Below are 12,194 nucleotides of genomic sequence, written 5' to 3'. Positions count from 1 at the left end.
TTTTTGTTAGTGGGGAGGGGAGAGTCACATGATTTGGATTCACTTTGGTAAGTGATTTGATTCATGCAACCTTTACTTGAGTCAAAACATTTATTCATTTTGACTAAAATATTACAAATGCCGACACCGAAGATGACGAACCATTCAAATTTGTGTGTAAATGCAAAAAATAAACGAAAAATATTTATTATCAACTGAATGTGCATTGAAAACTAGCGCCGACACATGACGTGACGAACTTTTCAATATTAGTTAGATAAATACACAAAAACCAGAGCAGAATTGTATACATCCTTTAGCATTAATTATTATGATAAAATGGAAAGAGCTCACCAATAAACATCCTTCGAAGTGTCCAGTGCGTTTGTGCTGCAGCATCTTCCACTAACTGGCCTCTTCTCCGAAATCACACTGAACCGCTACAACTATACACGGGTACGACGATGTGCACATTCAAATTGACCATTAAGAGATTCATCCTAGATATTCTCCAAGAAATTTCCAAAGAAGCCATTGGATAATAATTTTAAAAAATCCTTCGAGGATCCCTACAGAAGTTCCTCTAAGAAAATTCTTAAAGGAACTTTGGTAGAAAGTCCTTCCAAAAATCCTTCTGGATTTCTTCCAACGGGTTCTTTAATATCCATCTACTCTAGGAGTTTCCCCAAGGATTTCTTTAGGAATTTTCGCTAGAATTCCTCTAGGAGATCTTCTAAAAGGATTTCTTAAATATTTCTTCAAATTTCTCAAACTTCCTTCATGACTTTTTGCAAAGGTTTCTTTAATAGTTTATCCAATGAATTCTCTTGCCCTTTCTCCAAGGATTCAACAGATTCAAATTAAAAAAAATGTGAGAAATCTTTCAATTCTCACAGAAATTCTACTGGTATTTTTTCAAACATTTTTCTTAGATAATTCTTTTGAGATTTTCTTCGGCTTTTGGCTCTCGATAATAAAGTTATATAAAAAAAGAAATCTTCAGCAGCCCCATTGTAAATTCTTGTTTTTGTTTAAATCGCAAGAGTGTATCTCTCATAGAACCTTAAATTTTCTGAGAATTACTGGAGACATTTTCTAAAATTACCGCTTCAATTTACAAACGAATTGACTGTAGAATTTTCAGATTACTTGCCGAATGAATTTTGAAAGGAACTATTGAAAGAATTACAAAAATAATTGTCAGGTATATTAGCAAAGGGACTGCCGGTGAAACTTCCAAAGAAATTGCTGAGGGGAATCCCGCGGGGGTTGCCTGATAAATTTCTGAATCTGTTGCCCAAAGTATTTCGAAAATAGAACAGCTGTATACAGCTATACTGCATTGTTTATCTTTTGCACCAGGTTTTGACAGTTGGTGTACTGAGCCTCATTAAAATCGAATACCGAAGCTACCGAAACAGTTCTGCTATTCTATTTTCGTCAAAAAAGTGCTGAACAGGCAATTCAGGGTTGAGTGTGCATACCGTCGTGCGGGGCTTCTTTATTCACTTTTTCAAGGTTTTTCAACTTTATGACATTATTACTGAATGGATTTTCACAATTTTTACACACAATAATCGTGAGTATGTATGTAGGATGTATGCAAAATTTGAACTAAATCCATCAATAAACAAAAAAGTTGTACATACACTCCCGTTCAAAAGTTTGGGGTCACCCCCTCAAAAACATGTCATTTTTTTAGGCCCATATCTCCGCCAATTTGCGTCCGATTTCAAAACCCTAGGTTTCATTCAAAAGATAATAAGTCAAAGAAACTTTGAACATGATTTAAAAGAAACTTTTTCAAAAAAATTTGTATGTAAACTTAACTCAAAGTTGCCAAATTTTCTAAAAAATGAATATAAACTTAAGGCAGTGTCGCTGGAAATTGGGTCGACCAAATTTTAAGATGAGAGCGGTAATATGACCCATTTTCTATTAGCTTTCAACTGCTTGTTACAGAACTTAGCTGAAAAATCTAGAAAAAAAGTTATTAAGTAAATTAATCCTTGATGTCATCGACCAAAAGTTTGGGGTCACCCCTCAATATGATGTATCGGCCAAAAGTTTGGGGTCACTTTCGTAAAACATGGAAAAGTGATTTGGTGATATCTTCGTCATCTATAGTTCAATTTTAATTATTTTTGGCTCATTTCAAAGATAATTAACTAAATTTACGTTTGATGTCTTCAACTTAACGTATTCAACGATTTTTGTATATAAAAATGTTATGTAAAGTTAGCACATTTTACCACGCTTCAAAAAATGAGGCAACTTTACGTTAAGTTTTAGTATGTAAATTTCAACAAATATGTGTGGTTCAATGTCTATGCAGTAAGTATCATTCATTTTGTTTCAAATAAGGCAAGAAGAATTAAAATTGAATGAAAGATGACAAAGATATCAACAAATCACTTTTCCATGTTTACGATAGTGACCCCAAACTTTTGGCCGATACAGCATTTTGAGGGGTGACCCCAAACTTTTGGTCGATGACATCAAGGATTAATTTACTTAATAACTTTTTTTCTAGATTTTTTAGCTAAGTTCTGTAAAAAGCAGTTGAAAGCTAATAGAAAATGGGTCATATTACCGCTCTCATCTTAAAATTTGGTCGACCCGATTTCCAGCGACACTGCCGTAAGTTGATATTCATTTTTTAGAAAATTTGGCAACTTTGGGTTAAGTTTACATACAAAATTTTTTGAAAAAGTTTCTTTTAAATCATGTTCAAAGTTTCTTTGACTTATTATCTTTTGAATGAAACCTAGGGTTTTGAAATCGGACGCATATTGGCGGAGATATGGGCCTAAAAAAATGACATGTTTTTGAGGGGGTGACCCCAAACTTTTGAACGGGAGTGTACACCAATCGGACACATCTCATATAGAACCGGATGGGGGCTACTTTGGACTTTTTTTATCTATAACAAATCTGTATTTCAAATTCCAGGGTTATTTAGAAAACTACTTTGTACACTGTAGTATACTATATCAGACATGATTTCAATAAAAAATATGCGTTTTAAGATGGTTCTATGCTACCTTTGGTATTATGAGTAACGTGATTTTGCTAAATAGATAGCCTGAAAAGGGGACCATCCATCCTTAATTTAGGTGAAACGGTCGTTTATAATGTATAACGATACAAATATTCGATTGTATATGCTACGTTGATACATTTTGAATTAATTGATCAACCCTTTGAAATTAATGAACTGTAGAAACAATGCTTACAGACCAAATGTTCTGATACGTTATGTATATTTTATTGGTTTATTCGATGTTTTTTCGCGGCCTGACAAGCAATAAACGATCTGTTTGAAAAATATTTTCAACCAAATGAAGGGAAAACTATTGCTTCATAATAGTCCCAAAGACATCAAACAGATTTGAACCATATTTTGAATTAATAAAATCCATATTCTAAAGTGTCCAAAGTAGCCCCGCATTTCAAAAGTAACCCCGCACGACGGTAGATATTTTCTAAAATAAAAACCTACATCAATTTGAGATATTATTGACCAGAAATTTCCGAATGAGTTGCCGAACCAAATTTCGAAGAAATTGCCCAAATAGTTTTCAAAAAAAAAATGTGCAAGAAAATCCCAAAAATAACCGTATAGGAATTAAAATAAATGCTGAAAGGATTTCCAAACGTTTTGCCAAAAAAAAAATCACGGGTTAGCTCACAGGAAATTCGCCGAATGCATTTTCAAAGTAAATGCCAAATGAATTACCCAACCGAATTCCGTGGGAATTTCCTGGAAGAAAATTCAAGAAGAGTGTTGAAGTTATTCCCAAAGTAATTACCAGAGGACTTTTCAAACGAATTTTCAAAAAAAAAACCCACGAGAAGTTGTGAATGGAATTTTCAAAGAAATTTCCGTAGAAAAAAAAATCTGAAAAAGTTCGCAAAGCCATTTCTGAAGCATTTCCGTTAACTGATTAAAGAAATTTCAAAAGGAATTGCCTAACAATTTCTCAAAACAGTTGTCGTAGGAATTTTCTATGAAACTTATAACCGAGCTCCTGAAAAAAATCTTGAATATTTTACCAAAGGAATTGCGAACACAATAGCTGAGACATTTTTTCAAAAGAATTGCCAAACAATTTATTTAAAAATAATAAAGAATGAATTCAGAAAAAATTACTTAAGGAATTCCCAAACCAATTTCCGAAGGAAATTTTCAGAATAACTGCCGAAGGAATTTCCAAATAAATTTTTAAATAACGAATTGCTGCACGGATTTTCAAAGCAATTACTGAAAAAGATCCAAAAGAAATTTCGGAAGGAAAATTCTTATAAAAATTGTAAGAATTCTTTCAAGAATTCTCACAGAAATTCCTCCAAGAAATTTTATTGGATTTTTTTCAATGAATTCTTCTATTGATACCATTAAAGATTTATTTAGCGATAACACCATTTTCGTCCAGATTTCCTTCACGAAGCTTTTAGGATTTTTTTTAACGATTCCATCAAGCATTTGTTCCAAACGAGGAACTCTAAGAGATTTTTTTACGGTTTATCAAGGAATTACTTCAAAGATTGCTTAACAAATTCCTCCAAGATTTTATTTTAGAAATTCCTTCAAGCGGTTTTCTTAAAGTCAAGCCCTTTCAAGTTTTTCTTACGAAGCATTGTTCAAGAAATTCAAAGATTTCTTCAGAAATTAATCCAATAAATAGGGATTTCTCAAAGTTTTCCTTCAGATAATCCTACAAGGGTACATTCATCTCCAAAGGATTCCTGCACAAATTCCCTTAGGGGGTCTTAAAGAAATTTCCCCAAGGCTTCCAGCAGAAATTTTTCTACTGAAATCTGTGGCAATTCTTTCGAAAATTGTTTTTTGATTTGCATCAACGAACTTGAGAGGCTTTTTTTGGGATTCATGCCATTGATATCTTTGAAAAATAATCTAGGCATTTCATAATTGATTCTTCCAGAACTCCCTTCGCTTTCAAAATTTCTTCAGGAATCCTTTACGTTATTCCTCATAAAACATCTAGTACCTCTACTACTACTTCATAGTACTATTACTACAGTCAAGAATGTTATCAAAGATATTTTCAAAATCAACCTAATGATTCTTTCCGAATACATCTTAGAATTCATCTTAAAAATTCTTCGAGGATTCCTTCAAAATTTCCTCCAAAAATTCCTGCAAGCATTTCTACAAGGATTCTTTTAGGAAATCCTCCGACATTCCTCCAAAAATCTTACAAGGATCCATTGAAGAGCCATACGTGATCAAGCATAATCTCAGAAATGCATCAAAGATATTTTCCATGATGAACTCCTGCCACATTATTTCTTTGAGAAGTCTCTAAAAGGATTCTTGGAGAAATCCCTTAAGGTTCATCTGAAGGATTCGTTGAAGGACTTCATGACATGGTCCTTGAAGGACTTTATGAAAGGATCCGGAGAGGTATTCCTGAAGGAATGCTTGAAATAATTTGTAAGGTAAAATAATTCTTGAAGGAATTTTTGAAAGATTCCTTGATACGTTTTGGAAAAAAATCCTGAAGAAACTCTTGGTGGTGTTCCTGAAGGAATCAATTCAAGTATTCCAAAATCAATGCTTAGAAGAATTTCCAAAGCAATCCATTGAAAAAGTTCTAAAGTAAATCTTAGAGGAAGCTTTGTAAAAGTCTTTGAAGTAACTGCTAGATAAATCGTAATACATATTCCCGAAGGCAAGGTATGGAAGTATTTACCTTGCCCGAAGGAATTCTAGTAGAAACCCTCAAGGAATACTTGGAAATTGTTGGAATACGTTGGTTACACTTTTTTATATACGAAAGCAAAAAAACGATAAAATACTGTTATTACGGTTTTGATTTGGCATGTGTTTAGATTATAATTTTCATAAATGCGGCCCCTGAATTTTAGCTGCTACCTTAAGCTGAGTCAACAACTATATTTGGTCCTGTTATCAGGATATCAGGGACGTTTTTTTGCTAATAAATTTTACCTCCCAATCGGTAATTAATTTCGTAAAATCCAATTTCAATTTCTAACACATTTTTTTTTTGTAATTTTGGAGACATCCATGTGCCCCATGATAACCACGAAGGGGCCCTCACATACCTATCAGCAGTTCTGCGAAGTGTTGAAGTTATACTATAGGAAATTTTGGCTATTTAAAGAACTTAATCCAACCTTACTTGATTTGGAGGCCCCTTAAATTCGGGGGCCCAGGGCGGACCGCACCAATCGCACCCCCCTTGCTACGCCACTGGGTTGCTATGATAAACATGAACGTCTTTGACGTTTCGTTGCCTTGTTGTTTACGATTCGGACTTAGAACAGTTTCGTCAGCTTTCGGACTAGAAGAATTTCGCCAGCTTATCATGGGTGATCTGATTTGATTCAAAATGTGGGGTGCGCATGCGAGGGAAAATTTGCTGATTATCTAGTAGAACTCCCAGGAAGTTCTTGATGAGATTCTTCCGGGGGTTTATTTAGGATTCCTTCGGAAGTTCCCTCTGGGTTTCTGCCTGGAATTTCTTCTGAGATTCCTAAAGAGGTTTCTTCTGGGATTCCTTCCAACAGCTCTTACCAGGATTCTTCCAGGAAGTATTGCCGGGATCCGTCCAGAGATTCTTTCCTGGTTTGCTTGAGGAATACTTTCTGAAACTCTTGCGGTTGTAGGAGGCACTGGCGAAAGTATTTCAGGAGCTCCTAGATTTTTTTATACGTTCCTTCCGAAATTTTGCTAGTAATTAACTCCAAGATTCCTCTATGATTATTGTGATGATTATTCCTTCCAAGCAGTGAATCAAAATTCAACCACAGACAAACAGACGTAACACTTCGAACATTTTTCGATTCAAATCATAGTCACGGAAACATATTCGCCCAATGCTTAAAGGCCTATGTTTGGCCGACCACCAACTAGGTGGCGGTAGTGAGCAAACGTCAAACTCGAACAAAAACGATGCGAGCGCCACGGTTGGGCAGTTGGCCAACTATCAAATTTTGAAAAAGACCGTTAAATTGGTGTACGATGTGAATTATCAGAGTATTACGTCTGTTTGTCTGTGATTCAACTATCGCGCAACAATAATGATCTGTATTTGTTGCGACAATCCACCCAATGCGACATATTATGCCTCTCAAGAAAAAATCAGAATATGGCGATTATCTGCCTCTGGCTTCTGATATAAGCGTGACAGTCACTAATCATAACAGAGTCACCAGATTTAAAAGTATATAATTCCATTATATAGGGTTTGACAGCAAGAACACTCATTCCATTGAGCCACTCTTGCCGTTCGTCACAAATAGTCTCCGTGCAGTTGAAACCCGGAATTTTCGACTATATAGCGGACCAGGTTTACTATACAGCGCACCACTTCCGAAGTTTGGTCCGACGCATGGATTTGGAAAAAAAATCCAACTTCGCTAGTCGAAAACTCCGATTTTCAACTAAATTGAGAATACATTCAAAAACATCTGTCATTTCGCGAAACCCACACGGAAAAACGAAAGTACCCAAAAGTGAGTTCATTCCACCCAACTTCGAGGTTGCGTGCGGGAAGCCAATTATGCCAATTATGTTGCTGGAGTCGATGTTTAGGTAGGTAGTTTGCATTTAGGCATATACGGCCAAAGTACCTAAAGTCAAGGTTCTTTTTACTCAACCGTCAGTTAAAATTACTCAACTTTCGGTACTGTGCCACTTACTCAATTTTGGCTTCCTGCATCGACCTCTCAAAGTTAAGTTGTTTTGCTGTTCACTCTCTGACAACAATAAAGAGAGCGAATGAAACAGGATGCAAAAAAGAACTCAAAAGTGAGTTTAAAAATACTCAAATTAGGGTTCTCTTGTTTTTCAGTGCACGTGCTTTTGTTTTTGGCGGGAACACGTTTTCTTTTGTTTTGCCTCGCGACTGTCATATAGCGGTATGCCTTGCGAGCGTTCGACCGCCGCAGAACTCTAATAAAAGATAAGCGCGACAATAAGATTGTCCCAACTTGAAAATAATAGGATAAACATTGTACACCACGAGTTTAGAGATTTTTCGGCCTTGCATTGCGATTTTCGAACGGTAATTTCGAGTAGGTAAACACTGCAACTCTGCTGAAGATCTATCATCAAACAATTTCGACTTTGGGTGTGTAATAATTGATTATTCACGAGTTGAAAAGTACGCAACAAATTCAGCTTCCGTTTTGTCTGCAACAAAAATTTTCGAGATCATGTCATTATCTGTTACCAGTAGGGATAAATTTACTCTTAAGAGTAATCGTCACGCCTTCTTTGTTTCTTGTTTTGTGCTGCTTTTGTCTGACAATTCTCTTCACTGCTTCCAAGATTACCGAAACAATTTTTCCTGAGATTATTCCAGGAATTTCTTCCGTGGTTTTTCCACATTGTTTTTTTTTCTTTGATACCTCTAGGATTTCCTTAAGTGATTCCTCAGGGAGCTAGACCTAAGATTCTTTTTGAGGTAAGTTACCTTTGGGGCTCTTCCAGGAGTTTCTTCTGAGATTCCTAACAGGTCCATCTCAGGAACTCCTTCTAGGATTTTTTTTCTGAAATTTCATCTGGGACTTCAAGGGACATCTCATGGAGTTTCAGGAATCCTCCAGGAATTCCATCAGAGATTCTCCCAATAGCTTCTGATGAAATCTAGAAGGAACGTGCTAGAGTACCAAGCAACTAGCAGAATAACAGCTTCTTTAGCTAAAGTTTGGAGTGATTTGTTCCACTCTTGTACAGCAAAAGTGTTTGTTGGGGTATTTTCTCAAAGACATCCTCTAGGAACTTCATGAGGAAATCTATAAACAAAAACTTCAGGAGGAACTTCTCAAAATACTCCCTAATAAACTACTGAAGGATTTCCTTTAGAAACATCTCAAAGAATTCCAGATTGAACTTTGAATTTCAGACGGATCTGCAGGAATATCAAACGAAGCTTGAAGTAATACAGAAAAGAGTTCTTAGGTGAATCCTGGAAAGAATTCCTGAAGTAATCCTGGAAGCAATTTCTGAAAGAATTCCAGAAGAATTTCCCAGAATGAGTTCCAATAGGAATCCCAAGTAGAGGAATCTAGACAAAAGTTCCCGAAAAAATCCACGGAGGTGTTCCTGAAGAAATTCCTGGCAAAAGCGTAGAAATTTTTTTCGGAGGAACCCCTGATGAAGCTCTCGAAAGAATCCTGTAAGTTGTTCCTGCAGGATTCGCGGAAAAGTTCCCGGTGGAATTACCGTAGAAATCTTTGAGAACTCCTGACCTAGAATGCACCGAAAAACTTTGTCGAAGTTCGCAAAGCCGTCCGATGTTAGTATCACAGACAAATAGACGTAAGTCTTAGAAGAAATTCATCAAAAACTTTTGCCCGGTGTCATTTTTATGAGCACACTGCCACCTGTTGGTAGAACCGCGCGGGAAACTGTCGGCCATGATGGATTTTGATTTGACGTTTGTCTAACACGCACACTACTAATCAAAGCGCTTGTAATTTTCGTTTGCATCATTCAGCAACGTGTACACTGGCAAACGTCAAAGCGATCGAACACTAGCACCTCTGGTGGAAGGATCGCGCAAATCAGATGAAATTTGAATTGGTCGTAAAATGCATAAGCCAAGTCGTTTTGAAGAGTGTTACGTCTGTTTGTCTGTGCTAGTATTGCTAATTTAGAGAAAACTTTCCGTTTTACGGTAGATTGAAAAGCTACCGCAGCTGTCAGACTGATGATTTTCACCAAGGTATCATCAATCAGTCCAAGGATACCTTGGATCGAGCCTTGGATACGACGCCGATGATCATTGTTTGTTGTTGCTTTTCAGAACATTTCACTTTGCAAGCATGCTTTGATTTGGCCAAACTTTTCAATGATATGATGATTTTCATAGCTGCGGTAGGACTTTGACAGCTGCGGTAGAACTCGGCGGCTACCGCAGAGTGGAAAATTTTCTAAAAATCCGTAATATTGTGATTAAAGCTACAAAAAGTGGGAAGCTACTTCTCTTCAATAATAGACATTAAAATCTGACTGTTTCGGCAAGCAATATCCAGGGATTCACGTTTTACTACAATCAACTACAATCGTTTCATCTGGTAATGATTGTAAGAACGTATACATATAAATATGAATAGATGCAATACATATAGTACTCGTGGCATCAGGAATGAATTGAATCCAGACACATCAACTAATTTTATCCTCTCCCGTGGAGACACAATGTAGGTTACAATGAGGAAGCCAATCCTTTCCAGTTTCGCTTTGATAAAGCGCTCGTACGTGGGTGAGGACGACAATGTTTATCTGCCCCTCGTACTCCCACTCTACTCTGCAGGGACAACGCTTCATAATGCGAGGAGACTCTATTAAAGCATTATATACGGGTATTACGTAGGTGTAGTCTGTGAATCCTTTGAATTTTCATAAAAGACCCCTTTATAATCCCTTCCTTTCCTTTGCAATTGTTTGCCGAAATGCTTAGCACAAAAAGCCATGAATACACTTACGGTGCCGATCCAGCAGCAGTCCAAGGACGAGCACGATGAGTAACAGGCTGGTGAAGGAGGTGAATGTATTATTCCTCGGAATGGTGATGAGTGTGCTCTTTCGTTGCTTGCAGGATATTGCCATCTTGGTTTCCGCTTAATAAATATTCAATGTTTCGCCTTATAAAGTTAAATTTTCTTCCAATTCAGTTGATTTTTCGCGAATAAATTGTACTGTTTTCCGGTCTAGCACTCAAAATCACCGTCAATAAAAACTAATCACAGCTAATCAACCAACCAAAAAACTTCAATCACAATTACTCGCACTTGTAAAATATCGCCATTCGAGCGTAAAATCTAATATCGCTGGTTTTGCTTCGGCTACTGGAAGACGTAGTATTTTTCATTGCCACTACACAAATATTAACACTGGCTTTCAGATATCACTTCGTCCAAAACTAGTTTTTCCTCGATCCCAGCAAGCCATGGAAAACGCGACACCGAAAGCGATGAAAATTTTCCCGACGTCGCGACGACTTATTCGCTCGCCTGCTACGATGTCCTTTACCGTGCGGATTTTGCAACCACTCTGCCCGAGGGACAATTCCACAGAACGTGGAAAAGTCCTTGTCGTCTGGCTGGCCTGGCGTTCGGCGTGGCGACTGTGATTTCCTGGGTGTTTTGTGGGATGAGGTTGAGAGAAAGAGAGCGCGAGCGCTCACAGGCGGGTGTCGTTGTCATGTGACAAGACGACAATGCGCTCGCAGCCTTTTTGGTTTTATCACCATCTGTGCGGGGCACTACACGGTTCGGTATACAGTCGAGTCTCTTACTAAACGAATTCCTATTAAACGGACTCCTATTAAACGAACTCCTACTAGACAGGGGTGAGCGTTATAGGAGACTAAGAGCTTATGGGATTTCGGCATTTTGGGGGTGTGGTCTATTATCTCGGGTGTGTTAAGAGTTAACGCAATACTTTCTTCGGCAAAGTTTTAGGGCTTGATAAGATCTACCATTTAGAACTTTGGTTCATATGATTAGTTGGCAGTTTGGCCGCTAGAGGGACCATCAACAATTTGATGCTAAATTGCACTACGGGAGACATATCAGGTTGTCAAGCAAACGTTACGATATGCGACAGCTCAAGACCCTGATAATTTGGAAGGATAGTGTCTCCGGGAAAGTTGTTGGGTACGCCAGTAACTTACTGACGATGAGTTGCGAAGTTCGAAATTCCTCCACTGGGCGGCGCTAGTGAGCAAGTAAAATTTCAAAATCTCATATCTCAGAATCCCGATAACTTAGGAAGATGGTGTCTTCGGCAAAGTTGATGAGTGTGACATGAACTTACATAAAAATAAACACTTGTTTCGCAATTCTGCCACTAGGCGGCGCTAGTAAACATGCAAATTTTAGAAATCTCATAGCTCAGAATCCTGATAACTTAGAAAGTTGGTGTCTTCGGCAAAGTTGATCAGTATAACATAAACTTACATAAAAATAAACACTTGTTTCGCAATTCTGCCACTAGGCGGCGTTTACCGGGTTTTTTCGTCTTTTTTCGATATTTTTGGCTATTTTTCGGCTTGGCAAAACTAGTGTCGCTCCCCCCGATAACTTAGAAAGTTGACGTCTTCGGAAAAGTTGATCAGAATGACAAGAACTTACATAAAAATAAACACTTGGTTCAAAATTCTGCCACTAGGAGGCGCTAGTGAACTTTCAAATTTTAGAAATCTCATAGCTCAGAA

General features: G+C 37.3%; 1 protein-coding gene across 1 annotated transcript in view; it reads right to left on the bottom strand.

Annotated features, from left to right (window-relative positions):
- The window catches only part of LOC109418312 (uncharacterized), a 55,150-nt gene extending 44,044 nt beyond the window's left edge, over positions 1-11,106 (bottom strand). The window contains exon 1 of the mRNA XM_029864139.2: positions 10,462-11,106. Coding sequence (XP_029719999.1) covers positions 10,462-10,585 — 124 coding nt within the window. The 5' untranslated portion in view covers positions 10,586-11,106. The remainder of the gene's footprint in view (positions 1-10,461) is intronic.
- Positions 11,107-12,194: the final 1,088 nt, after the last annotated feature.

Source organism: Aedes albopictus, chromosome 3, assembly GCF_035046485.1.
Source record: "Aedes albopictus strain Foshan chromosome 3, AalbF5, whole genome shotgun sequence".
NCBI lineage: Eukaryota > Metazoa > Arthropoda > Insecta > Diptera > Culicidae > Aedes > Aedes albopictus.
Note: the sequence above shows the minus strand (reverse complement) of the source record. Positions and strands in the feature narration are given on the sequence as shown.